Source organism: Pungitius pungitius, chromosome 15, assembly GCF_949316345.1.
Source record: "Pungitius pungitius chromosome 15, fPunPun2.1, whole genome shotgun sequence".
NCBI classification, from domain to species: Eukaryota; Metazoa; Chordata; class Actinopteri; order Perciformes; family Gasterosteidae; genus Pungitius; species Pungitius pungitius.
Window position 1 is genome coordinate 4,305,815 of NC_084914.1, and position 27,185 is coordinate 4,332,999.

The 27,185-nt window shown below is 46.1% G+C and overlaps 4 protein-coding genes across 4 annotated transcripts in view; 3 read left to right on the forward strand and 1 right to left on the reverse strand.

The window, feature by feature from the left end:
- b4galt2 (UDP-Gal:betaGlcNAc beta 1,4- galactosyltransferase, polypeptide 2) overlaps positions 1 to 1,492 on the forward strand; it is an 80,586-nt gene extending 79,094 nt beyond the window's left edge. Inside the window, exon 8 of the mRNA XM_037458585.2 lies at positions 1,206 to 1,492. Within this exon, the coding sequence (XP_037314482.2) occupies positions 1,206 to 1,356 (151 nt within the window). The 3' untranslated portion in view covers positions 1,357 to 1,492. The remainder of the gene's footprint in view (positions 1 to 1,205) is intronic.
- Positions 1,493 to 4,878: 3,386 nt separating this feature from the next.
- On the reverse strand, positions 4,879 to 8,003 carry zgc:113531 (uncharacterized protein LOC541359 homolog). Its single transcript, XM_037458853.2, has 3 exons — positions 7,245 to 8,003; positions 6,486 to 6,615; positions 4,879 to 6,348 (listed from the first exon to the last, which is right to left on the reverse strand). Exons 1-3 carry the CDS (start codon positions 7,578 to 7,580, stop codon positions 6,158 to 6,160), a joined length of 657 nt encoding a protein of 218 aa, XP_037314750.2. The 5' UTR covers positions 7,581 to 8,003; the 3' UTR covers positions 4,879 to 6,157.
- Positions 8,004 to 8,044: 41 nt separating this feature from the next.
- On the forward strand, positions 8,045 to 18,625 carry ccdc24 (coiled-coil domain containing 24). Its single transcript, XM_062557718.1, has 8 exons — positions 8,045 to 8,568; positions 11,308 to 11,504; positions 14,420 to 14,527; positions 14,632 to 14,736; positions 15,692 to 15,746; positions 16,613 to 16,676; positions 17,071 to 17,176; positions 17,313 to 18,625. The coding sequence occupies exons 1-8, from the start codon at positions 8,416 to 8,418 to the stop codon at positions 18,016 to 18,018; spliced, it is 1,494 nt and encodes a 497-aa protein (XP_062413702.1). The 5' UTR covers positions 8,045 to 8,415; the 3' UTR covers positions 18,019 to 18,625.
- Positions 18,626 to 19,210: 585 nt separating this feature from the next.
- LOC119209467 (uncharacterized) lies at positions 19,211 to 27,009 on the forward strand. The gene is made up of 25 exons (XM_037458850.2): positions 19,211 to 19,247; positions 19,513 to 19,642; positions 19,754 to 19,921; positions 20,056 to 20,193; positions 20,688 to 20,839; positions 20,938 to 21,041; positions 21,139 to 21,328; positions 21,436 to 21,567; positions 21,849 to 21,992; positions 22,131 to 22,266; positions 22,451 to 22,601; positions 22,693 to 22,835; positions 23,252 to 23,363; positions 23,458 to 23,521; positions 23,598 to 23,801; positions 23,885 to 24,030; positions 24,161 to 24,279; positions 24,374 to 24,495; positions 24,594 to 24,691; positions 24,780 to 24,919; positions 25,090 to 25,214; positions 25,307 to 25,452; positions 25,831 to 25,933; positions 26,019 to 26,155; positions 26,310 to 27,009. Exons 2-25 carry the CDS (start codon positions 19,513 to 19,515, stop codon positions 26,440 to 26,442), a joined length of 3,237 nt encoding a protein of 1,078 aa, XP_037314747.2. The 5' UTR covers positions 19,211 to 19,247; the 3' UTR covers positions 26,443 to 27,009.
- The last annotated feature ends 176 nt before the right edge of the window (positions 27,010 to 27,185 follow it).

The window sequence follows — 27,185 nt, forward strand, 5'->3', positions numbered from 1 at the left end:
TCATTTCAGCGCGAACCCGCCCGCGTCTCCTCCTCCCTTCCGGGTCCTCGCACTGTTTTTGTTTTTTTCTCCCCGTCTTCCTTTATTAGATAGAAGTGTGAAACCTTGGAACTATTTATATCCTTTTTTTTTTTTTTTTTTTTTTTTACATTGTTCAAGCGAAAGACGATGACAACATCCTCCCTGCGACCGTTCATGCCATAAAGGCGTTTTTTTTTTAAGACGGAAGGAGAAGGCCACGTGGAGGCAGGAGGGAGATCTCCCCCCCCCTCCCCCCAACCTCCACCCTCCTATCGGTTTTTACCAGGCCGCGTAGACTCGGCGGTCCGTGTATCCAAAGCGCATCATCAAGAGGCGGCTTCTCACGCCATCTTAGAGACGACGGGGGGGGGGGGGGGGGGTCTGCATCCCGATAAACCACTACTACTGATTTACTACTAGGCAGTAAAGCCACGGAGTCTTGTGTTGTTTTGATGCCCGAAAGGTCACTGAGAAATGAAGAACACAAGTCCGACACGCTGCGCACATTCGTTTTTTTTTACCCATCTTAAATACAAAAATCAGAGCAGATTCTGATGTAACTGCTGAATCGCAGCCAAAGGGGGAGGGGGGGGGGGGGGGGAAGGATATTCCATCATAATTCAAACAAGCCGAGGCAGGATGTGATGGATAGCGCTGCTCACCGAGGGCACGGTGCTGTAGCACCACCTGTTGGGCCAAACGTACAAACCAAGACCGGATGTGAGCTTCGATTTTTTTCTAAATAACCCGAGAGGACGGATTCTTCTGGGCTTTCGGGCTCTTTGAATAGGCACAGCTCAGCTAGAAGGGTTCTATTTGTATCTCTTCAAACACTTCTTCCAAAACCAACATGTGTCTGTATCATTAAACTGTTCTTTTCCCACGTTCTCTTTTTTTTACATATTGAGGACTACAGTTGTGGACTTGATTTCTTTGTGGTGCCTGCATAATGTTGTAGATTTTACGACTTGCTTTCTGATTAACCAAAGACAAAATTAGAGGGCGGAAGATGAGGAAAGTTGATCTTTCTTTCTTATTATTAGCTGAATATATCTTGCTTCACTCTTATGTGACAAGAAACAGCAAAGTTTGTGTAGAAGGGTCCAAAAATCCAGATTTGACTTCCGCTTTCTTCTTCTTTTTCTTCTTCTTCTTCTTCTTCTTCTTCTTCCTTCCCCCTGCAGGTTTAATAAAATCCAGAACACGAAGAACACGATGAAGAAAGATGGCATCAGCTCTCTGACCTACAGGCTGGTTCAGGTCAAGAAGTACCCTCTGTACACAAACATCTCCGTGGAGATCGGCAAGCCGCCGCCGCGCCCCATGAAGGGCTAGAGAGAGGCGGGAAGAAGCCGGCGGGGAGGGAAACACACCCTGAACATCTGGAAGGATGCAGATGTGAAAGATGGAGGGAAAGTATCAAGCACATCATGTTCTCTCTTTCTCTCTTTTTTTTTTTTTTTTTTTTTTTTTTCACGATTTCAGGCCTCGCGCCTCCTACCTTTAACCAGTGTGTGACTTCAGAACTTAGAGGAGCCTGGAGGACCAGAGCTCAGCGGATGGCCTCGGAATTCGGAAGCTGAAACTCAAGGGGTGTTTCCGCCCTGCAGCTTTTTTGGGAACTGGAGGCCGTGCAGCGGAATATCGACAGAGGACTTTTAAAATAAAATTTAAAAAAACTTTTTCTGACCTGTTGTGGAAGACAAGGCATCGAGGGGGAAGTTCATGAATGACTTTTACGTGGAATACACAATGGGACACGAACATTTAATTCCCCCAAACATTCACAGGGGATGAATGTGACGTGACGTCCGTGGACCTGGCACTCGATGGAGTGCATATCAAATGGAAACCAGTCCGACTCTTTTACCTTTTCTCTTCACACCTGAGGCCAACGGACCATTTTCAATATTGACGCGGAGTTTGGATCGAGCTACTCGTTCAAAATCCTCCGGTCATCAATGTCAGTGAATGTGTATTGTGCCTGTTTCTACAGTACTGGGACTTTGACGGACAGAACCTTGCTGCGACGATGGGGTTAAGCACGAAGGTGCTGCGGATGGGACGTGTTTCCTCCTGCGCTGTCTATGCGGTGCATTTTGGGGGGGGGGGGGGAATGCATTTGTTGCAAGTTATTAAATGGAGGAACTCAGCAGCTACACACTGACAGCTCAGTCGTGATCTCTAACCCCACGGGGGGCATATTTTGGAGATGTGGTTTCTGGAAGCGTTGTCTTGGGGGGGGGGGGGGGGGGGGGGGTTTCACTTCACTTGAAGAAAGATGAGGAGGTTTATTTCAGCAATGTGGGCTCCAAGCGGAGGTTGTCTTTTTTTTGTCTCTGTGAAGCTCACGCGGCCCGAAGGCATATTCATATTCCTTAATGTAAAGATTTGATTGAGTACAAATGTGTGTTTTTTTCGTTAGACGATTGGACAGTCGCCACCTTTTCTGTCGGCGCGTCGGGCGGAGAGGAGTTAAACCGACTGTTCATTTCATTTCAAATCTTGAAGCAAAAAGGCGATCATATCCGGAAAGAGGAAATTATAGGGTGAACGCTGTCGTCTGAGTAGTTTGGCCCACATCTCGGTTTCCAGCCTCAGATTCTATCGCCATCGGCTCTTTATTCAAATAGATTTTATCGCGCTTTTTTCAATAACTGCCGAACTCCCGTTTTTTTTTCTTTTTTTTTTTGTCTCATAACTTTTTCTCCGTGCGAAAACCCGAACAGACGGTTTTTTTCCTTTCGTCGCCTGAACACCAAAGTGATGCCTTCAGAAGTGATCCACGCTGACGTCGCTTTTTGTTTACGGGGAGTGACGTCACACAACGTGACGACGTGCGCTTTAAGGTGGATAATACAGTAAAAAAAAAAAAAAACAATATTAGGTACTCAACAATTATATTAAATTGAATTGACCCAGCTGCAGGTGAGAGAAAAAATATTTCCACCTTCTTTTTTTTAAACATTTGTGTCCAATGCCTGTAGATTTTTGTTTCCAATTCTCTTTCACTCACAACCATTTGGACTTTGTTTTAGTCAAAAATGGTGTTTTGTTGCTCTCGCCCCCGGCTTGCCTTCAGGCGAAAATCCCCGTGCTTCCGTCTGTTTGGCTCCTCGTTATCTTCACCTGAAGCCTTTTTTGATGGTTTCATCACGCTTATCTCGTACGCGCACAAAGTCACACATGCTGAGGGGGGGGGGGGGGGGGGGGGTCAATGCCATCCTCGCGCTTTGCAGCTTTCCACAGGTTCCACTCCGCTTTCTAACCTTTTTTCCAGATACATTTATTAGATCGTTTTCCTCTATAATTTACCTGTTGATTATACATCACATTACATGTCATTAAGCCGACGCTTTTATCCAAAGCGACTTACATTATAACCCATGGCTTACATCATTTTTGCCTGGGGAGCAATTAGGGGTCAGGTGTCTTGCTCAGGGACACTTGTGACAGCCGGGATTCGAACCTTGCGCCAAACCTCGCGTCTCCCAGCGCATCACACTACTCCAGGGGTCGTTGTCATCTGTACACGGCAGGAAAACTACGCCTTTGTCTCCCCCCTCCCCCCCCCAAATTCTTAGAGTATTAAAACACTGGGGAATTTGTGTGTTCAAGTTCCACATTTCCCATCATGCAGCTGGACAGTGTTTCTCACAGAGTTCATCGGGTTGGAGTGGCTGCATTGGGGCCCTTCCCCCCCCCCCCCCGTAGACCCCGAAACTAAAGAAACAAAAGATGCGAGCGCACTGACACGCGTGAGGATTTACGAAAGCTGATTTTCCAATCTCCATGTTAAATCAATTCATTTGGGATTTTGGGGAGAATTTGTGACATATTTGACGTCTGGTTCAAACGTGGGAAAATGACCGAATTTCCTCCCACTAAAAGCCGGTCACCCGTCCAGCTCACGAAGCAAGCCTCCTCCGCTGAGACGACCCCAACGACCCCGAGGACCTGAGGACCTCTCTCTGCTGACGACGCTAATCAGTCCGACGGATAACGGGAAACCTTTCAACGGGGTCAGTGACGTACGACGTGAGGAAGGGGCAGCTGCTGGAAACGGCGAGAGGGGTACACAGAGAGAGAGAGAGAGAGAGAAAACAGAGGTCAAAGGTCAGCAGGGGAAGATGGTATTTGAAACATTTCCTTTACTTGCGAGGAGCAGCCCGGTGCTTCTTGGCGCCAGTCGTCAGGAACACATCCGGTCGTGAAGTTATCGAAAACGCTTTTTCAAATAGGTTTTTCGCTGCCAAGCAGACCGGAGTTTCGGGCCGAGTGGGCGTTTTAAAAAAAATGTACTGTATCTATAGCTATGTTTCTTTTGTACATTGAATGTGGAAAATGTTATATCTTCAATAGAATGCATTACATCATATCAAACCTACTTTTTCTATACAATCAATAAATCTGACGGTTAAAGATTGTTCGGTGGGTGCCGCTTTCATCCCGTTACCGGGGAAACACACTGGATGGATGAATTAAAACGTCACAATTGTTTTTCTTTTATCTGCAGGATGAGTTAATGCCAGAACCAGACCCGGTTTCCTGTTGCCAGGCAACCGACATAAACCTGTTACTGTTGTTTCCTTGCCATCCCGGTGACTTAGTGGACCGAAATGCCACGCACCCCCCCCCCCCCCCCCCCCCCCCGTTTGAATTACCTCAGGCTTAATTTTCTATTCTTTGATCTCCCCTTTCATGCTACAAAGTAAAGCTTTCCCTCCTTTAATGTCCACTTAATGTTTCATCCTTTTGACTTTTATGCGGAGGGGGGGAAGCACTGCAAGGAAATAAAGCCAAAACTAGTTCAATTTAAGTAAAATGATGCCACTCAAAGAATAACACAAAGTGAGGGATGCTTAACGTTTTAATTTGGGATATGTTAAAAGACGCCGGGGCACACTACCAGCGTTACACAGCGGGGGATTTATGAGGGTTTTTCATATCGGTTCCTTTTCATGATTGGAAGGAAAATTCAACTTCACTTGAAAAGAATAGTTTGACATCTTGGGCTTTTTTTTCGCCACTACATGTGTGCAGATTATTTGGGGTTTTCATCCAAAAGTCCCTCATGATTAAAGTGGTAAATAATGAAAAACAAAAAGAGGACAAAGCTCTTTTTCTGATAAACGTATAGAAAATTACAATGCACTTATTTTTCATTACAAATAGACCCATTGACAACGATGGAAGGCGGTTTCTAAGAAAAGCTACACATTGTTTCTAGAGAAAAACAGTTATGCTCAAGAAGAAAATAACCTTCGCTCTTGCCTGCAACTACAGTACAGTTGAACCATAGTGTCATTAGTTATATTTCGATTAGTGTAGAATTTACAGGAGTTATTATTATTATGTGTTCAGTAGGAGTGCAGACGTTACACTTGATGATTGACACCCTGTAAATCAAACATCTTATATTTACATCACACAGTCCACATTTTAAAGACAGACCGTTGTAATACATTTGACTTCATAACCACCGTTTTCAGTGGTTTTCAAGGACTCCGATTCCTCTTCTTATAGCGTCGTATCCAGTCTTCTTTAAGTGAGGGCGAATTTAAGTATCAGTTGGTGTTGCTCTTCCCACAAACAGCACCAGGCACCCGGCCACCAGGTGTCACGTTAGCTAGTGATAATTTGATCAAACATAAAATAACATGTGGCAATAGGCGCCACGGGCCGGAAAATAAACTAAATCAATTAAGATTTTATGGATTCAGGGGCTGTGTGTACACGACGACCCCAAAAAACATTAGAGATTAACATTCAAATTGCTTATCTAAAATAAGCTTTAAAAACTAAAACTCTTTGAGGGGATTAGAAAGTAAAAATCCCCAAAGGAGTCCCACCTGACCGGCCCGTAACGTCGCTGTGGATTTAGACCGTGTTTTTGTAATATCCAGGCCTATTAGTGTGCACCAAAGTCTCACTAATATCACAGAAGCCTTTGAAAAAGAAAAAAAAATCCCTTGTGGAATGGCTGCCTGGTTCGTGCTCAGTTCTCTTGCCAAAAGACATGCATTTTGAAGTCGCACATCGTCCCCTCTCAGCAGGGTTCGGCGTGTTCTTTGGAGATGGAAGGAGTGTACTTGATGGGCCACGGGGAGGAGGGGTGGAGTGAGGGCTCTGCTTCTCAGTTGGTCTCGGCGGAGGCCGCTTCCGGAGCGCAGCTCTTGAGGCGGGAACAGGTGGCGACGCGGTTCCCCTCCCAGTAGCCGGCGTCCTGACCGTCGTGACAGCGGCACTTGGTGCAGGAGTCGACCCAGACGGGCCCCCCCGCGGGGATCACCCGGCCGCGTGACGCATCCGCGTAGCAGTTGGGACCTGAGGAAGGGAGACGACGGTGAGTGCGACCCGCGGCTCAAGAGTACACTGCAAAGCCGAATGCATTATAAAATGTCCTGCAGGGGAGACAAATCTTGCGTTTCTTTTTCTTTTTTTTAAAACTATTTTCAACATACCGTCCCCGCATTCAGGGCAGCATTTCCCAGGCTGGTAGGCGGGGTTGACGCAAGGTGGAGGGGCGCAATCTGCCACCAGGCAGCGGGCGATGCCGTCACTGTCACAAGTACACTGCTCGCATTCTGAAGGCTGGGAACACACACACACACACACACACACACACACACACACACACACGAGCCCTCTTAGTAGCATCTCAAAGGGGGGCGCTATTCACCTCTTATTCCAGCCTGCATTCTCAAGTTACATACCAGCATACCAGACTGTGATTCATCGGTTCTACGATCCAAACTTGGTTAGAAAGAAGAAAATACACGCAGGGACATATATAAAAACGTATTATTATTATTATTAATTTAAGTTTTCCTTTTGCAGAAAGCCAAAACGATAATAGCTTGGCTTTAGTAAAGAGGTAGGATCCACCCTACGGTGAAAACTATATTCTATAAGTAGTTTCTACATTTCCAGCCCTTAAAATCTCTGTTATCTCATCTCTTGGCCCTCATGACTTCAGTAAAGCAGGAGTGACTTTAGCTTCTTCTTCTTCTTCTGGACTGTTTGCATTTTTTATATTCCCAAGATGAAGAAATCGTCCTGACTTCCAAGGGTGGGCTGCACATTCATATGATTTCAATTCCACTGCACTAATCTCAAAAGATGTCAGGCCCTGTAATAACATCTGCATAACTACAGGTGAGCGTCCTGGCCTCGGGAGGCCGCGTGCGCACCTTTGAAAGCCTTCTGGGGCTCAGACTTACCTGGAAGTTTTGCTCCAGCTCATACACCACTCCTCGGTACTCACAGCCGATCTTTTCGCACCGGGGGCAGCAGTCGGTGGGGTAGTGGCTCACGTGGATGCACGCCGCCGGCAGAGAGGTGCACTCCGTGCGGGAGCACGCGGAGCCCTCGGCGGTGCATTCGCACTGGGTGCAGTGGTCGGAGTCCAGAAAATACCATTCCCCCACGAAGTACACGCTGCCGTTGGCGTCGCAGGTGCTTTCCTGCTGTCCGGCGACCGAGAAGCCGAAAGCGGCCTGCGCGCAAAGCACCAGCGCCAAAGCGGCCGCGCGTAAAGCGCGCTCAGTGAGGGCCATGGCGGCAGATGAACAGTGGGCCACCTCGCCGGGAAGGGAAAGGAAAGGTTGGTATTTGGAAGGGAGTTCACTCACAATGCGTTACATAGTCGCGAGGATCCTCGGCGTTACCTCGGTGCGCTCTTCCCAGAAGTTTAGCACTGTAAAGTGCCCGGATGGGGGCGGAGGTTGGGTGGGGCGGAGGCGGGGGGGGGCACAAAGAGGGGAAGTTATATTCTCTGCCGCTGTAGTGTCCAGACTCCCGTCTGAAAAGACTTTTGTCCCTCCCCCAATTTAACATGTTCAAAGTGTTAGGCCCATTACTGACTTTAACTTGAGCACAAGGGGCCTATTGTGCGTATTATGTGCACATTCCGGCAGCGTGAAAAGCACCGGAATCGGTATGTATTTTCCCATTTGTTACAAGGTCTCAATTTGTGTTGCATTTTTGCAAAAACATCCACAACAACACAAACGAATATGGATGTAGGAGAGAACAATTCACGTAGAACTGGGTTAGGTCTCGCGATATCTGCTCCCTAGCAACGGGAATGTTTGCCATGGATACACCAGCTTTGCGGTGAGCAACCTTCAGCGACACAAAACATGCATCTCAAATAACATGTGTTTTACACATACGTTTGTTTTATTGTATCGTTGTTAGTGTCAACCCGTCTTGCTTGTGAAATATTGGACTCCCAGTTGACTAACAGCTGTGAACAGAGCAAAGGGGAAACAGTTCATGTTGAGGGTTGTGGCTCCATGCAGTGAAGTCCAATATCAGAGTATGTGTACAGCTACACTTTAGCAACCACTTTTTCTCTCCGCTCCCTCCCCTCCCAGGACAACATTCCCCATGCAGTCTCCTCTGGATGAAACCCAGCTCTGGTGCCCGGGCCCGTCCCTGTGGAGCCTCATCACCGAGCACGTCACCGGGTCCGAGCTGCCCGAGATCCACGCGGCGCTGGGCTCCTCTCTGGTGGACGTGTACGCGGAGGTGCACGCTGAGGTGAGAGGGAGTCGACTGTTCGTGGATCCCCTTTGTTGGGACCGCTCCTGGTCCGGGTCCGGAGGGTAAAAGAGCTTTTCACGTGTCGCAAAGAATTCAGAGCCTGTCATCATTTATTGAATTCAATTGAATATGAGAGTGGAACAGAGTATTTACTGACTGTGGTGAAATGCATCTAGAGTTGCAACTCGGTGAAAAATAAACTAACTGAATAAACAGTTGCGAGAAAGTTCAACTCCAAATGAAACTCCAGACATTAGTGCAGTGAAAGAGACAAAGAATCCCCCATTTTTTTTGAGCACTTTGCGTTGGTTATAAATCTCTCCGTATTTGCTCTTTCTTTGTCAAAACTGCGTATTTTACACCGGTGATTCCGGAAAAGAGTTTTTAGAGCTGCCGTCTGTCGTCCTCTCCTACCTTCAACCGCCTCCTACCCTCCTCTCCCTCCTCTCGTGTGTTCACTGCTCTCCCCATCTGTTGATGCGATCAGCGCGCACTGATCCAAAAGGCCAGTCGCTGAAAAACACGTGGTGTATCCTTAACACACACACACACACACACACACAAGAAGAGGCCCAGTGAGTCAGGGGGTCGAAAAGGCTAATCCTGTCATAACTATCGGTAAGACCGCAACACGTATTCTTTGACTCGATTGTGTGTGTGTCTGCGTAGAGAAAATGGAAGTGTGTGTGTGTGTGTGTGTAGGGAGTTCAGTGCAATGCGGTGGCTGGCTGGGGAGGAACGGCTCAGGCTGAGGACTTTGAGGGAAATTCCAAGCAGAAAGACCCGGTTTATATTATAATAGTGCGAGGTGGATCCGTCCCTTTTCTATGTATTACTGTCTGATTGCCTCCACGTCTTTCCATTTCATCCCCCCCTGTCCGTTCCTTCCTCTAGCCATGTGATGAGTTAAATCCCTCGGTCAGACACTGTTATAATGGTAATAGTTGATCCGCGGGCAAATCCTCCGCTGCTCAACACCGCCGTCCGTCCCTCCATCAAAGGTCGCCTCCTTTTTGTCTCCGGCGGTTGGATCAGAGGAAGCATTAGCCTCTCGTCGCAAGTCCCTCGACGGGGCAAATCTTTCCGCACCTCCCACAACCCTCACATCCCTGTGAATAAAACCAACGCTTTGAGGTTAAATGTATTCTAAAACCCCAATTTAAATTTCTGTATAACTGACAGACGTAAATAGATCTCTCCTAAAAATAGCTCCTGTTTGAGACAAACAGTCTCACAGCAGAGGGTGTGTGTGTGTGTGTGTGTTAAGCTATGAATCCTGTGACATAAACCTCCTAAAGACTGACAGACATGCGCACACACACACACACACACACACACACACATATGCAGGCCCAGACGCAAAGACCAGAAGCAAAGTATGCTGTGTCCTCAAGTGTAGTCCTTTGAAGAGTTCCACACACACATATGTGCACACCAGCATTCACGCACAAACGTTTGCGTTTTCTTATTTTTTTGCTTTGCACGGCGACCTCTGGCGGTTGACGTTGTCGTTGATTTCTTCTGAGCCGAGATTCGGGCGCAAAAGTTTAACCCGAGCGTGTGGTGCCGGTGGCCCCCGGAGAGGAAGTCCTGCACAGCGGCCGACCTTTCCCTCATCCCCCGGGTTCTTTCCATCCGCAGCGATAATCCCACTGTGGCCAAGTGACGCGGGATAACGCCGGGCCCGGGTCCTGCAGCAGTGAGAGGTTGATCGGTCTCTCGGGCCTCTGCATGTAGAGCAGATAAGAGAATTCTGGGATGGCTTATTCGCCCCCCAAGGCGGGACAGTACACTGTTTGCAGACTTTCACCCAAATCTATCGGTTCAAAGATGAACCGCTTCTCCGAACGCCGTCTTCTTGTAAAGGGAAACAATGCAAAGTTGATAGTTGTCCAAACATGTTTTCAATAGTTTAACTAGTGGTGCGTTTCCACCGAGCGGTACGGTACGGGTCGGGTCGGTACCCTTTTATTTGTGTCTCCACTGAGAAAAGTACCAAAGATCCGCACCGTACCGTACCACTTTTTGGGTACCCTTCCGTTGGGGTACCTGGCACAGTTGTTTGGTACTAAAGGGTGAAGCTAGACTCACTGGAGAACGTTGATTGGTTGAAAGAGTGTCGTCATTTGCGCGTGCCGCAAGGGGAAAGACAACACACGAAGGAACACCGTCGCAACAATGTCGCCGCGCAGCATTTACTTTAACAGCCACAGATCGAAACGCAAGAACAGGATCGGCTGTATGTCCTCCATTGTTGTTTAAGGTTAGCTTTCAGTTTTCGCGCGATCGAATGACGTCAATCTACTTTCCGTCCAATAACACGCCTATCAAGTAAGGGTACTGTTGGCGGTGGAAACGCTCGCCAAATCATGGTTAACAGACCCGACCCGTACCGTACCGTACTGCTCGGTGGAAACGCGCTATAATACTACTTTTTTTTCTTTGACAAAATAAAAGCAGATCTTGTGCAAATAAAAATGCCGGCTTTCAACTCGTGGCGGTTGGAGGCCTCCAGCACTTATGCTGCCCGAGACCGCAACGAAAGAAATACGATTATCCTCCACCGATTTCACCTGAGACATGAAAAGTCCTGCATATCGCTCAGCAGACTGTCCACCCTGCTTCAAAAGAGGGAAAATGTTTTCAACTCATCATTAAGCTGTCAGCTACGAACAACAGGCCCCTCCCGCAGCACAGTCGCATAATCCTCCCTCGCCGCGGCGACATCGTTTGCAGGCGGCGGCGTGGCACGGCGTGTGGCGCGAGAGCCGGGGAGGAAGCGGCGGCGGCAGCGGCAGCAGAGGGGGGACCCCGCTCCCACGCCAGCACGCCCCCTCCCCTCTGGCCGACCCCCCCGCAGTGAAAGAGCTGGTGAGAGCCGAGGTCAAGATGCTGCTGCAGACCCTCGGGGAGAGGAGCGGCCGCCAGGGAAGGTAGGTGTGAGGTCATCTAACAAGGACGACCTGAGTGATGAGGGAAATGTATTTTTTATTAACTGTAACAAAATATATATACATATTATTTCTCCCCAAAAATACAATTTAAATAGCATCCATACCTCACAACACTCTTACACTATTTGTCAGTTAATTCCAAATGATATGTTGAGCTTGATGACGGCTTATCACCTGGAAATATGCAATTTCAACATTATTTGTATTTATCTGATATTAAACAGACGCTCTCGTGATCTATTTACGCATTAAAATGGTCATCGACCTAAATCAAACGCAACGCCATGTCAAGTCATTTTTCACCTAACAAAGAGTGCCATAAAATAAGTAAAAAGAGCCATAAAATGCCAGCGGAGTGCTCCCACAAGCAGGGGACGCTGCACACAATGGGACGACTACATTCCACACCAAACGCTCAACAAAAGCAAGATTTTAAAAGCCCAGTGGCCGCGATCCTTATTGGATTAAATATGTTGTTTACCTTAAATACACATCATAAAATTAAAGGAAGTGGCCGCAGGGGAGATCGCGATGAAGCTTAGTGCGCCGCGTCTGGTTTTTATGAAGAACATCAGGGAGTTATAAGCTCCTTGAGACGTCCTGATAAAACCTTCTAATTGCTGTTTGGGTTTTAATTTCCACGGCAAATTTTTCTAGATTCGCTTCTGGCATTTTGCAACTTAATGACATGTATTAAAATACTGTGAAGAATGTCACGACTCTCAACTGTTAGCTGCATCATACTGGTTAGTGACACCGTCCTATATCCTTACGCTGCGATTTAAAGGCCTTTGCATAAGAAATGTCTTTGTGTGTGTGAGTGTGTGCGTACGTGGCGCTGGTGACCCTCCCGGCAACCAGCTAGCCACCGATAGGAATGTGAGTGAGTCACAGGTTTTGTTGAAAAGACAACATCAGACGTGTTGTTCCCCGGCTTTTGTGACAAACCGTTAACTGCCTGTCAATTTGTCGCCATGCTTTTCATTGGGATTTTTTCTTTTTTTCCGTGACAATTTATGTTGCGTCGTTAATCTCTCGGGCTGCAAGCAACACTTTAGTGTGTTGTGTCCGTTTGTGTGTGTGTTTGAGCTCATTTTCCCCTCCGGTCCTCCGTTAGAAACCACGCGTCTCAGAGGTGGTGGAGCACATAGATATACGTAAAGGCTAGGTGTCTTACGGCGGAGCATGGCTGCCATCTCGGTGTGGGCAGCTCGCTCCCCCAGAACATTGTGTTGGTAGTGGTACTTCAAATAATTATAACGTGCTCAATTTTCAACCGATTTTTAAACAAGTTTGGTTTGTGGTATAAACGTCACAGATGTAGTTATGGCATCTACCTTTTATATAGCTATCTATGGTGGAGCAAATCACATGGCCATCCCTGGAGTGCAAACAGTTGTGGCGTTAATGTTGTTGCTAATGTTTGTTTTTACTTATTGCAACATTATTGTAAAGCGTATTCCACTTCCAAATGTATGCATGCACTCCATGCATCAAAAGAAATATCTCATGTATAATGCATCTTCGGTGCTTACTACTGCAGCTCAGTTGACAGGTAGTGACAGCTTTTTTTCCTAAACTATCTTAAGGTCCACAGACCTAATGTGGTCTAAAATCTAAAGGTCCACAGGCCTGATGGGGTCAAATATCTAAAGGTCCACAGGCCTGATGTGGTCTAAAATCTAAAGGTCCACAGGCCTGATGGGGTCAAATATCTAAAGGTCCACAGGCCTGATGCCCAGAACATCAGCGTCTTACCAAAGAGTCGCTGCGCATTCCCTGAACTGAGTCCTCACTGGCCTGCACATCTCAAGTCACTCTTGTGAAGTGCTGCGGCCGGGTTGTAAACGGATTAAAAAACAATAGTGCATTGTTATTGGCTTTGCAAGAGCACGGCCGAAATACAGGTTGTGCCAGCACGGATTGCTTTCCCTCTTTGAAGCCGGCTTTGGTCCACTCGCAGACCTTGATGCGTGATCGGCTTCTGCCCTTGAGTTTTTTTTGCCGTGCGCTCCACAGCCCTCCCTGAGTTACATTTCTGCACGTTGTGGGCGAGCTCATTGAGGAATGACTGCCGGAGCGTCAACACAGGACACCGACATCTTTCTCTCACTCAAACTCTCGGCCAATAGTTGCTGTGTTTGTACGTTTGTGTGTGTGTGTATGTGTGTGTGTGTGGATTTAACGTAATGCACATTTTAGCGAGCTAACAGAACAACGACCCAGCTCCATCAACAGAAAAAAGGGTCAAATAGCTCTCGTCCCTTTGTGGGAGTTAAGATGCCTGTGGAACTTGTAAAAGTCAACGCACTGATTTACCTTAGTGGCCTCGTCCTGTGTGGCCCTGACCGCCATCCATCCACATTCACACCCACACCCACATTTCATTGTGTGATTTTCTAAAAAAGACGGAGGGACTGTAAAATGAAGCCCGGCTGTCACCCCGTCTGCTGCAGACTTCCCCATCTGCTCCTTTCTTCTACTCCCAGGGATCATTCATAAAATATAATGCTGCTGCTATTTATCTTTGGATGAAAAAAAAAACAGGCCGTCATTTTAATGAATCTATGGTCAAATTTGACCAGTTCTGATAATAGAGTATTAGTAAATGCAAACGTTTTAAGTATCGTTGTGGGACTAAAATCACCAACAGATTATCATGTTTACAGAAAGAATGTGACCTCCATTATTTACCCAAACGTCATTTGGTTAGAAGTTCGCATTCTATCCATCAGCCATTCAAAGTGCTTAACAGGCGATCAACAGTACAAATACAAACACTGGAAAACACTTCATGAAATAGATGAAACAAGAGTACAAGAACGAGAGCAATATTAAAGATAAATAAATATAACAAATCAAAGGAAAAACTAACACAACGGTTGTTGCCACAGAGTCGTCGAGGAGCTCTGGAATCGGTACAAACCCGAGACCGTGGACTACGCCCTGGGTCGCCCCCACAGCTCCTGCAGAGGCACAGGAGATAGCGACGATGGAAGCAGGTATACGGAGCACAGCTGGAGCACAGCTGGAGCACAAGTTTCTTCGTGCATCTTCTCCTTCTCTCTCTCTCTCTCTCTCTCTTTGTGCACGTTCCCTCCTGCAGACCCGGCTCTCGCTGCTCCGCCCGGTCCAGCGCTGACGATGAGATCGAGGCCATGAGGGACCAGCTGAATGTCAGCGACATCGACCAGGTGGCGGAGCGCCTCAGGTGAGTCCCGTGACCCTTTTTTGGCTCGTGGGTTAAAGCGCGACTGTGAGCGGAATGATGGCATAGACAAAAAAAAAAAAAAACTCTGATTACGAATGATTGACTGATGATAATGAAATGACACAAACACTGTTTCCTGTAGATTTGTATTTTTTGAAGAATGGTGACCAAAAAGGTTCCAACTAAGCGGGACCTCTCCTTACGAAATATTCATATAAAACATGCTTTTAGTTAATATAATAGTTGAATCCCTCTCTGAGCCACCAGGTTGGGAACAACCAGCATAGAGGATGAAAAAAAGGGGTATTCGGTGTATACATACTTTATGCAGGGTGTGCGTGTGTGTTACATTATCCGTGGTGTGCGTTTGTTTGTTTAACTCATATGAATATGCATGTGCTTTAATAATGTGCCCTCGACTCTCTCCCCTCTCGCCTTCACACACCATCCCTCACTTTGAGGCCCCCAAGGCAACAGTGGCTAGGGATACCCTGGAAGAGAACCCCCCCCCCTTCTCTCTCTCTCCCTCGCTCTCTTTTTCCCCATTTTCTGACTCCACCAGAACAAAAAGCCTCATTGTTGGTTAATGGATCCCAGAGCAGGCAGAATTTTCTTTTTTTCATGTGAAAGAAGTGAATAAAGTCTACTATGGTTGTGTAACCAGAGACGGAGAAAGTGTGGGGGGGGGGAGAGGGGGGGAGGGAAAGGAAAAATAGGACACTGAATCCTCGCTATGGAAATTGTAGAGAATAAACTATGAGCTCGAACCAAGTGCACCCGTTTCTGCTGCCACTGACCCTTTTTGTTTGTTGTGGCTGTCAAATGCACAGTTTCCACTTTGGCAGATTTTGGTTTTTGGCTTAATTTATTTTTGGGTGAAAAACAACTAATACTAATAATCTGTGCTTTCTTTCTTTCTATCATTCCATCTATCTATCGTTCTATCTGTCCTTAGGTCTGTCCTAAGGGAAGAATGTGAAACACTGAACAGGATGGTGAAACATTTTAAGGTGAGAATAACAGAATTAAAGCAGCCAAGTACAACTGGCATCTTTTTTTTGTTTTATTGAAGCAGGAGCTGCTGTGATTGGACGTAACAACCAGAATTCCTTTGACTTAACCTTGTAACAGGATCCTACACTGCAAAAAAAAAACAACACAATATGAAACACTCTTCTGCTTTTAGGGGAAAGTGTTCGCTTCACCCAAAGTAGGTATTCCATGTTGAAGGCTTTCATGGGCACATCGGTGGTGGTTTCCTCACAGAGCAGATGGCAAACGTTGGTCGCTGGTCTCGGTTGGATTTAGCCCCTGGTGACCTTTCGTCTCCCGTTGGGCACCGTCTTAGGGAAACTCTGAGTACGTTGGCTGCGCAGACGTGGATTTAGACCATATTTACGTATGAGATTAATGACGTTAACAGCTTTCCTTCAATCGTGAGCGATTTAGCGACCGCGTTAATGGTTTCAAACCCCCTCGTGGACCACTAAAGCCTATTTTTACTGTGCTTTTGAGTTGAGTTTTGATTGCGTCAAACCTGGCCGAGAGGCCCCAGACGCGCCTCGACTGCAGCTGTGATAAAAACAACAACACCGGGCGGGTTTGGATTTGAATCCGTGTAGGAAAACACACCAAAAATATACCTTTCAAAGCGTCAGTCATGGTCGTTCCTTTTTAGCCTTCCTCTATTTAATATCCAGTTTCCTTGTTCCTTTCTGTTTGTTGAATTCATTTTCCCCTTGTGTTCCCACGTCCACTGCTGTCCTAGAGCAATGTCTCCTGTAGTTTGTGTCAGATATCACGGGTGACTACCCTCGAACTGCGTTGGTAAACATGAAGGCTTCTTGTTTCTGTTCTGTGATTTGTTTACTTGCAGGGAAACATTAAGCAAAGGTTGCCGAGTCCATGTGGAGTTGATGAATCCGAACCTTCACTTGCAGGTGAGGCCGGCGGCATGTCGGTGCTTTGCTGCCACCTGGTGGCACAATGCCGCCACTGACTCCTCTTTACCCCTCATGTGCTGTTTGATCACTACTACAATGGATACATTTACAAATGAAATGCAGATTATGACCGTTTAGCCATCTTCAAAAAGCCCGTAGAACATTTCTCTTCATGACATTTATTAATGAAAAAAAAGGTTCAAAGACTAAGTTGAAGTCTACCTGCTTTGAAGACTAATGCTTCTCATTTTTACAATAATAATGGGTATACTTGCTCCTTGCTCGAGGTGATTATCATCTTTTTAATACTTCCGAGCGTTGGTTTCAGTATTTTGATACGTATTTTTTTCCAGTCTCAATAAAGTTTTAATTATTTCTTGTGCCTTTGCAGAGCTGAGAGAGCTGAGAGGAGCGATCCAAGTGGACTTGGCGCTTTATCCCTCATCGCCCTCAGCGTCACAGTCCGTCTTTCTGAGAGAATTGAAAAACGGCTTCAGGTGTTGCTGCTTTTTTTTCAATCCACCCACAATGTTCTTCTTGCGTTATGAAGCAAACAAATCATTTCAACTCTTCAACCCGCTGGGTTGTCTTCACGCAGGAACGTGTTTCTCATTCTGACTCCCTTCCCTCCAGACTGCCGGCGGCCCCGCGGGTTTCCGATGAGACCCTGCGAGCTCTAAGCGCTCCATCAGCCTTCAGACCGCGTCCTCCTCCTCCTCATCCTCCTCCTCCTCATCCTCTTCCTCCCGTGAGCCGCCCTACACCGAGGCCACCGCCGGGCGCTCCTCCCCGCGATAGTGGCTCGCCGTCCCGGGCTCCCGGAGAGCGGAGATGCACCTCGGCCTCCGCCGGACCCAGGAAAATAAGAGCGCCCGCCTGCGACGGGACCGCCGCTTCTGCGCATGCGAACCGCCACTTCGCCGCTTCGCTTCGCGGGCCCGGCCGCGTGGGCGTTGAAACCGTTCGCGCGGGCCGTGGTTCGCCGGAGCTAAATTGTCCGGATCCTCCGGTGAAAACTCGCGGGGGAAACTCACGGGCGCACGAGACCCGTCCGTCGTCCCTCCGCGGTGATTCGTCGCTGACGGAGGGAGAGAGGAGCCCCACCTGCGGGTCACGAAACATCAGTCCCGTCGCCTCGGTCCCTCCGAACCGGCGACAGTGCGGCGGCTCTTCGGCGTCGGGAGGCGCGTGCACCCGCCCGACTGATGGACAATTCTTTACTTCTCCCAGAAAAGCACCGGAGAGCGTCACACGTCGGGCAAAAGGTGTCCAAGAGGCGGAGCTGGAGTTTATCAGCGAGTGTTACTGGCCTGCCCCCCCGGCGAGGGTGACCACTTGAAGCCATGCAGGACCACAGCATCTGGGGCGGAAGATCAGCAGGATGGATGCAACGGGTCTTTTGTGTTGTATCGGATGATTTTTCATATGATTGAACGTACTTCATCCGTCTTACTGCAAGACATCAAAAAGGGAATCTCGATTAAATACTTTTTAAAAACTTTTTGATTTAAAATATATGTTGTTTTATCCTCTGAATGTGAAAATATAAGAAAATAAGAGGAATGCTGGAGGCTATTTTATATTATATTGGTGACTGTATTCAAGCTCCAAGTGTAAACAGTTTACTGGAGGGGGGGATTATAACCAATAAAGGGTTTTGTCTTCATTAATATTCAAATATGTATGGTGTATTAAAAACAACACAATAAACAAAAAAACACAACAATCTTCATAAGACCCGACCTGCTGAATCCTACTGAATCCTACTATCCTGTTAATAAAAGGCGAAAAATAAATAAGTTCAACACCACGTTTCCTTCTTAGATTTACATGACGACAATGTGGCCGCTGGCACATTTCCAGGCGGTTGTTGCTGTTTTTGTCGGAGTTTTCTTAAGTTTCGTTTTCAACAAGCCACTCCTCCGATGAAGAGACACTGGACATAAACCACTGTGTTTACACGTCATACACGAAAGGTAAGATTATTCCCTTACTTTCCGCCTTCACCAATGGATTAGATTTGACTTTCTTTACATAATCTGTGTATTGATCTATGCACTTATTGTAAGTCGCTTGGGATAAAAGCGTCAGCTAAATGACATGTCATGTAATGCAATAAAATCAGGCACAGATGTCTCCTCGTCTTCCAGCCATTACGTTGTTTTGTTTTGAACTATTGTGTCGGGGCGTGCGTGGATCTATTGAATCACACGCGCCAAAATAAAAATAAAAACCAAAATACAAACCGATTTGAATACGTAGTGTGCTTCGTGCTCGGAGGGTGCCCGCCGCAGTGCGCCAAGTGCGCCCCGCAGCGGCCTAAATGGAACGCGCCCCCCCCTCCTCGGTGCGAGGACCAGGTGCATGCTGGGTGTGGCCGATTGGTCGATGCTAAAAAAGAAAAAACTACCGCCATCATTACGACAACACACAGTGCCTCACGCTATATTCCCCATAACGCGCTCGTCTTCTTTATTGATATATATGTATTTGGTGATTAAATATAATATAAAATACAAGTTCCTTCCTGAGGCTCGTTTGACCGCCGTCCAGTGGACCGTCAGCGAGGTGCGTGAGCTGCTGTTTTTGACTTTTAGCTCTACCAACGCGGTGTCTCTCAGCCCCAAAAATGAAACCTAACACAAATGTAATCTCCTTCCTCGCGGAGGGAGTGGAGACTGATTATAACGAGCAAGAATTCGTTAGCTCTGTGTCTAAATCACCGCGTGTCTTAAGCTAACGTTAGCACGGCTAGCATAGCCGTACTCGTCGGCGCAGTGTATGGCGCTAGCTTCGCTGTTTGCATTGTGGTGACTTGATGTCTTTCGTGTAGATGGATGCGATGTTCAACATACTGGAGCAGTTCAGGCTGGAATCCTCCTACAACCGGTTCGCGCAGTTGGGCGTGAAGGATGTAGAAGACTTCCTGGATTGCATAACGGATGAAGATCTGAACAGCATCGGTGGGATGGAGCCGCCACGTTGTTTCAATGCAATGCTGACTTTTAAGAGTGAAATCCAATATTCCCCGGCTTCGCACGTGGCAATCATTTCTTCTACGTTTTTTTTGGCAGGTTTGAGTCACGTGGAGAAGAATCGTTTTTCATCCATGAAAAACTTCATTCAAAGGCTGAAGGCCACGGGGCCACAAGTTCAAGCCGTGATGCCTGTACAGAAGTGGTTGGAGCCGTTCACTCTGCAGTACACCTACCCTAAATGTCCTCAACCTGTGCACATCAAAGGTATGAAAAACACATTTTTTTTATAATATTGCATTTCTGATCATTGTAATCATGCTGCTCACTGATCTGTGTCGTGATGAATCCAATGTGTTGGTGACGGGACAGATTCACAGTGATTTATGTTTTTATTACAGATATGGATCCGGCAGTAAACACGGTTGAGGATCTGATGTTGACAATTTGCCATCTCGAAAGTGTTGGCAACTCCAAAGGAGTCTGTCTCTACGCAGTCGATGGGATGCCACTAACCGATGATCCCTTCTTCAACACGTGTGAGCATGACGCAATGCGCGTATTTAAACAGGAATCCTGCGTAGCGGACAGTCACCAGCTTTAGTTTGCTCGCTGTGGCTTCTTCGCGGAACGAAAGACCACGTGTTGATAATCAAACATTTTGACAAAATGTTTTTGCTATGAGCTATTTCTTCAAATTGAATACGGCGCAAAAACTATAATCATAATCCACGACAACTGTCTATGGAGTCAAAGGCTCTGAAATTGTGCCAGTTTAACCTTACTGTAAGGTAACTAACCCCCTTGTATGGTGCCCTTAACTTCTACCACTTGTGCCAACTTATTTTGACCATCTGATTAATAGTCCTACACAAACTAGTCTAGATCTAACTTAAAGCCCAATTGAAAATTCTAGTTCATTTAATACATTATGCTTTCTGAAATGCATTGATTTGTACCTGTCTACCTATTTTATCTTTTACATTTCCCTCTGGAAAACAATGAGCATTTTTTTTAATGTCTTTTCTTACAGGGTCTCTAAAAGATAGACATATTGAAAACGGAGCCGTAATTTACGCCATATTTACACCAAAGGAAAACGTGAAACGGGCTCCTCAGATACCGAAACGAGAGGTTGGCGAAACCAACGGTGACGATGTGGTTCGATGCCACATCATGCTCAAGGTGCAAAGCAATGGTCATGATGTAACTAAATTATGATATTAACAACAAAAGAAATGCACTTTTTTTTTTTAAATCGTTTTTAAATTTGTTTAATGCAGGGAGATTTTGAGGTGACCGTAAACTTGGCAAGTGACACCATCACCAGTCTGAGACTCAAGCTGGCAAACCAAAGCGGAGTCCCAACACATGTCCTTCACTACAAGTAACTCGCCACGCGTTGACCGACGGGATCGTGACCCTCGTCCTTGATACGCATTTATTCTCCCGTACACCACCTCTGTGCTTTGCTGCACTTGCAGAGGTCAACATTGTGGCGGCGACACGCTGCAGCATTGTGGGATCTCCGAGGAGGCGCCGGTGAACTTCTCCTTGTCCACCTTTTCTGACGAGACTTCACACGACGAGACGTTCTTCATTAACGATTGTGTGCCTTCAGTCCAGCAAACCCAGAAGGGAATCAGTGTGTTCTTGTCCTCACTTTATGCTGTGGTAAGTTTTATTTTGTAGAACATGATCTTCAGCCTCTATGATCAATCGCCGCCACCCTCTCGTTACCCTGCTTTGAAATTAATTCACGTAAATGTGTGGTCTTTTAGAGAAAACATTATGCAACAGAGCAAGTGAAGAAACTCATTTCCTACGTGAGAAAACTGACTGGATGCAACCCCCTCGCCCAAAGTTTGCATCAGTTGCTCTGTAGGAATGAAAAGCTGACCAGGAATCAGAAGGTAAACAAATGTCATCAAGTTACCAAACATCCATCGCATCGTAATTTTTTAAGTGAGTGTTCTCTCTAGGATTAGTACATTTTATAAGTAAAGCTGTGTAAATCATTTAAATTGTGTATTTAATACATGTATCATAATTTAAAGGATCTGCATTGTTTCGTGATGTTTTCCTGTAATTTGGGTGAACTGAATCTCTACAGAGTGAATTGTGGCTTCACCAGTACCTTTTTTTTTTTAAATTTGTATTTTCTTACACCTCTTGCATCCTTTTTTTGTTTTAGGTGGCAGTCTTTGAAGGCTTGTACATCCTCTTCAGAGAGCTCCTGCCTCAGCGTGCGGCCCAACGAGGGGAGAAAGTCATCGAAGACATGGATGTCTTTGAGAATGCACTGTGCTGCTGGGCTCACCTCCTATCGGAAGCAAAGGTACGGGAGTGTGTTTTTGGAGGCTGCCACTTATCTGAGCTAATGCATGATCAGTGCATTTATGATTGCATTGAGGTAGATTCCTATTAGGTTGTTAAGCCACTTGAATATCGATCGCCGCGCCTCTACTTTCAACAGAACCAGGACGCGGACCAGGAGAGCTACGCCCCCGTCGCTCTCACCGCTGAGGACGGCCGGCGCTTCTCTGAACCCGTCCGTGTGCCCGGAGTACCGGGAGCCTTCGAACGGGCGGACGTTCTCCAGAAAATCAAAGGTAGCGCTGACTTGTACATAAAAGAGCTCTATGTAGATTATTCCTAAAAAAAAAACTGATAGGTTAGAATGAGCAGCCAGGCAGCCATTTTTTACAGATATAAACATTCTTCTGTCTTTTTGAGGAGCTGAATCTTTTTGAGCGTAAAAAACTTAAATGTTTTTTTTTAATCAATGTTCTTTAGATGGGGAGAAAATTCCCAATTGCATCGAAGAGGTTTTGCAAGAAACGTCACTACGGAGAGACAAGGACGTTGAAAGGCTCCTGCTCAGTTTGCCTCCGTTCATCAGAACTTATCCTCTTTGGATCGGCCAAGACAAGACGACCGGTCTAAAGTATGTGGAATCAAAGTTGTACTGTTCTTCAAAGTACCTCAATGTGTAAAACGTGATTGTTTCGCTAAAAAGCTTTCCAATTAAATGGCAGCTTTCAGATCAAGATGGAGAAGACTTTTGGAAGTATGATGGAAGAATTAAAATCTCCGTACAATCACAACCTGAATGTGACCCCTCCTCTACACCTGAAGGAGCTTGGACAGTGTGTGGCGCGTCTTATTCTTCTCAGTGAAGGTACTAAACATGGCAATATGACACATTTTATACGCATGATCACTGTAAAGTTGCGCATTTATGAGGTGATTAGAACATGTGCGCCTTTTTGTTCTTGATACAAGCCCATGAACCGGGCAAAAAGCAGAGTATCCAGTACAATTTGGATGGAATTAACTCCAGTATTTATAACCTTTGCAACTTTATACTTAAACTAATTTCAGAGCACCAGGACACAGCAATTTTTCAATTTTTCAAACAATGCTTTTTTTATAATTAAGAAACCTTCCATTTATTTTAAAAATGTATTTTTTAATAGTTGCATTATAAACCTGTCTGAAATGATCCCTTTAGTTCTTTCTGATATTTAGTTCCACATATTCATGGGAAACATTAATGCAAATTGTTTTTCTTTTTTTCCCCCCCTCTTCTTTTAGACAACATTGGCGTCTGTTTGCATAAAGAAAAAGGATCACCAGACATGATCCGAGTGCTCGATTGTTTGGAGGGCGAAAACAAACTAGTGGATGTGAATGTGTTGGCAGCCAGGTGGGGGATCGTCTTGTTTACTGTATGAATCTCTGTGAAAGTCTACAACGCACTTTGACTGAAACGTATTTAAGTTTTCAACATTTTGACACAGGACCGGTGACCACCGAGACGACCGAACATTTGTCACCACCAGGACCCCAAAAGAGGCCATAGTGGTAAGACGCTGGCTTGCCACTTGTTTGGTTACGTGTGAACACTGGACACGGTGTCGTCATGGTGACTCCTCTCCAGGTGCTGATCGACACCAGCTCCTCCATGGAGGAGGAGTGCTATGTGGGGTCGGACATGAAGAAGATCAACGCTGTGAAAGAGCTCTTTGACAACTTCGCCACCAGGACCATGGCTTACGACTTTTGTCACGTCATCGGCCTCGTGACGTTCGACTCCCTGGTGAAAATTCTCCACACTTTTACGGAAAATCTGGAAAAGTTCAAGGTGAAGTCAGTGTATCGCACCGGTCTTGGAGCTGGGCTTTATTTTCTGTAAGTAAGTAAGACAGGTTTTTTCTTTTCTTTCAGGAACACATGCGGAACGTCGAGGCGAGTGGTTGCACTCTGCTGTACGACGCCCTGCGGCGTGCGGCGTCCGAGTTGGAAAAGGTGCACACGAGGTTCCCGGACTGCCGGCTCCGCATCATGTGCCTCACCGACGGCAACGATTCTGGGTACATTTCCCCCCCCCCCTCTGCTCTGACCCACTGTGTTACCTCAATTCTGCTCGACCTTTTTAAGATGTTGTCATGAATTCAAAATGTCGTGGAGGCGACGGCGATGACAGTTGACTGCTTTCAATAGATCCTCCATAGAGCCGGACGCGGTTACAGTCAAACTGCTTAAATCCGACATCGTCGTGGACTCGATCCTTCTGGGGGATGTGGAGAACAACACGCTGCACGGGATCAGCAACGCGACAGGTCCGACGGCGGTTTTTCCTAAAAATGAATCCATTCTTGGAATGACGTGCTGAAGAAATCATGGCGCCGAGTGAAAAAGCGCTTTGCTTTGCAGGTGGTTGCTGTTTCAAACCGCAGACAACCAAACAGGGTCTCAAGCTCTTTGAGATGGAGACAGTCCTGTCTTTGGAGCAGAGGCAGCTGAAGGAGGCGCTCGACCCGTCTTCGGTCACTCGGGTTCGTTGTTTTAATGGTGGCGTGTGAAATGCGAGCACAGCGCTGGCCGTTAAACGGTCGATTCTCTCCTTCCTGTCATCTTTTTTTTTTTTTTATAGAGTAGTTTGTGGAGCATCTTCGAGACTCAAGGGTACGATGAATGTCCAGAGACGTCCATGCCGAGCCAGATAAACGGCAAGGTGACGGCGACGGCAAGGTGAAAAAAAAACAAAAAACAATTCCTCACGATAACGAACACTGACCTTGTTGTGTTATCTATGCAAATGTCCTATTTTATGACCTACAAATAGTGCTCTGAAAAAGAACACCCGGCGGTCGTGGCGCTGCGGCGCCGAGAACGACAAGCGCGTCCTGGAGGAGCTGAAGATGCTGCATTGTCGACCGCATCCCTTCTTCAGGGTCTTTCCCTCGGAGTCCGACTTCAGTGAGTCGTCTTCTTCTTTCGTTCGACGTGGTTTTAATGGGATTTTTTTTTTACCTTTCTAGACTTTTGCGTGCGGATTCAGAGTGTTTACCCCTTAATTCAAATGCATGTTATAGTAAATATCAATACCGCAAGTGATGATATATATACGCGTTTTCTAATGTTTTCAGAGTTCTGGAGGATTCTCATGCAAGGCCCTCCGGACACTCCGTATAGCAGAGGAGTGTTTGAGCTGTACTCTCAGTTTGGTCCCGACTACCCGGCCAAGCCTCCGATCGTCCGATTTGTCACACGAGTATCCTGCCAAATGCAAATGACTGAATTCTTTATTTTTTCCATTAGCGATGGGATCTGTTGGAAATGTATGTCTCCTCAACATGGTGACAGATGTACCACTGCAACGTCAACAGCGTGGGACGCATCTGCCACAACATTTTTGACCGCAACTACAATGCCCACATCACCATGAGGGAGATCCTGGAAGCTGTGTACGGACTCCTCATCATCCCGGAGCCCGACGACCCGCTGGACAGGTGAAGACCAAACACGCCTTCAGAAATAAGCAGAGCTTTACCGCGGGATGTTTCTTTAACGTCATTTCGGTCCGTTGTGTTTATTCAAGAATTTATTACAGCTAATGTCATACACAACGTGACCTTTAACCCTAACAACAAAACAAACTGTTAGTCATTTGCATCATGAATATCTAACGCCTGTATAACACTTGACTTGCTGCTGGTTTTATTGTTTAATGTTGAAAAGTGAAATCAATGGCAATTTCAAAATCACCAGTGCAACGCAATGACCTGCAATCCATCCGCTTTGCAAATGACTGTTTGACAAACAGTGTGGAACAATTTGTTTGATTTACATAGTCCTTTCTTCTTTTTTTTAATGTATTTTTATCTAAGCATCTTGGCTGAAGAATTCCTAACGAGCCGAGAGACGTACGAACGGGAAGCAGAGAGACATACGGAGGAAACCGCAGGAAAGTCACTGGATGAAATGGAGAAAGTAAATGAGCTTAAATTTTTGTGTCTATATATATTTTTGACTTCAAATGTTAATGTGTTTAACTGGTTCTTTTTTTTTTTTAAAGACATTGGTGGGGCCGTTGGCACAGTTTATTCCCCATCACCTGATCTGTCCGCTCACCAAGAAGATGTTTGTGGATCCTGTGAGAACGGTGTATGGTACTGTGTATGAACGCAAAGCCATTGAGGAACACCTCAAACGGTGAGTTAATTTACTAAAAATGAGTCGCCTGTATGTTCACCCAAATCACTGATAGTAGTTTAAAGACCACACCGTTGCATTTGAATCTTTTTTTTTTTTAAATTGTTTTCAATCGCAAAATGTCATCAGCAGCATTGCCGTGTGTTATTTGTAGAGACCAGTACGATCCGACCGCCGGCCCCGGACACGAGCTGGAAATGAGCGACATCACAGCAGACCAGGACATGAAGAAAATGGTGACGGATCATCGTTCTCTTCAAATTCAGTTGGACGTTAGCGAGGAGTAGTTTTAACAATCATCAAAGTCAACCAGCCACTCTTAGTCTTTTTATCCCTGCATGTTCTTTTGTGATTTTATATGTGCATGTCATTTGATCTGTCAGTTGGGAAAGGTTAGTGCAGATTGTTCATTAATCTCACTTCTTTTTTGAGATCACGTCAACTTTTATGTGACAGACATTTGTTTTCTTTGTTGGGATGTTTGTGTTACGAGTTCATTGTTATCTAACTTGATTTTTCAATCATTTGCATGCAGTTATTTTATTATCTTTAAATGTTGTAAATGTATTTTAATAATCACTGCGTGTTATAGTAGTGTTGGCAAAAGAAAAAAAGACTTGAGTAATGGATGCCGCACTTCCTATTTTTAACGTTGCAAAACACACAAATGCTCCAAGTTGTCGATACTAAAGTATATTAATCTGTTATGTCCCACATAATAATGTTGTGCCGGCACATGATCACATTGATTGTTGTGAGTGAAAGGAGAGACTAGATGTCATTTGGAGCAACACCCGTCAATAACCAATATTCTGTCAATAAAACGATTCTCTGCAAAGATTGTCAACTTTGAACTTTGAGTCCCGGAATTCTTAATACGTCTCTGAGCTCTCCTTGCTACGGGGCCACGTGACCAATCACAGACCCAAATTCAGCCTCTACGTCACTTCTCAAACAAGGGGAAATGAACTGCTCTTCAAAATAAATTTCCTTGAATTAAGAAACCTTTTTTTTAAACGCCGTGTTGGTC

Coding starts and splice junctions, on each gene's coding strand:
- zgc:113531 (XM_037458853.2), bottom strand. CDS start 7,580: ATGGCCCTCACTGAGCGCGCTTTACGCGCGGCCGCTTTGGCGCTGGTG. Junction 6,616..7,244: donor AGCTGGAGCAAAACTTCCAG/GTAAGTCTGAGC, acceptor GTGTGTTCCCAG/CCTTCAGAATGCGAGCAGTG. Junction 6,349..6,485: donor CTGCCCTGAATGCGGGGACG/GTATGTTGAAAA, acceptor TCCCTTCCTCAG/GTCCCAACTGCTACGCGGAT.
- LOC119209467 (XM_037458850.2), top strand. CDS start 19,513: ATGGATGCGATGTTCAACATACTGGAGCAGTTCAGGCTGGAATCCTCC. Junction 20,840..20,937: donor GATGCCACATCATGCTCAAG/GTGCAAAGCAAT, acceptor TGTTTAATGCAG/GGAGATTTTGAGGTGACCGT. Junction 25,453..25,830: donor CCCGACGACCCGCTGGACAG/GTGAAGACCAAA, acceptor TTTTTATCTAAG/CATCTTGGCTGAAGAATTCC.
- ccdc24 (XM_062557718.1), top strand. CDS start 8,416: ATGCAGTCTCCTCTGGATGAAACCCAGCTCTGGTGCCCGGGCCCGTCC. Junction 11,505..14,419: donor AGGAGCGGCCGCCAGGGAAG/GTAGGTGTGAGG, acceptor TTGTTGCCACAG/AGTCGTCGAGGAGCTCTGGA. Junction 15,747..16,612: donor GGATGGTGAAACATTTTAAG/GTGAGAATAACA, acceptor GTTTACTTGCAG/GGAAACATTAAGCAAAGGTT.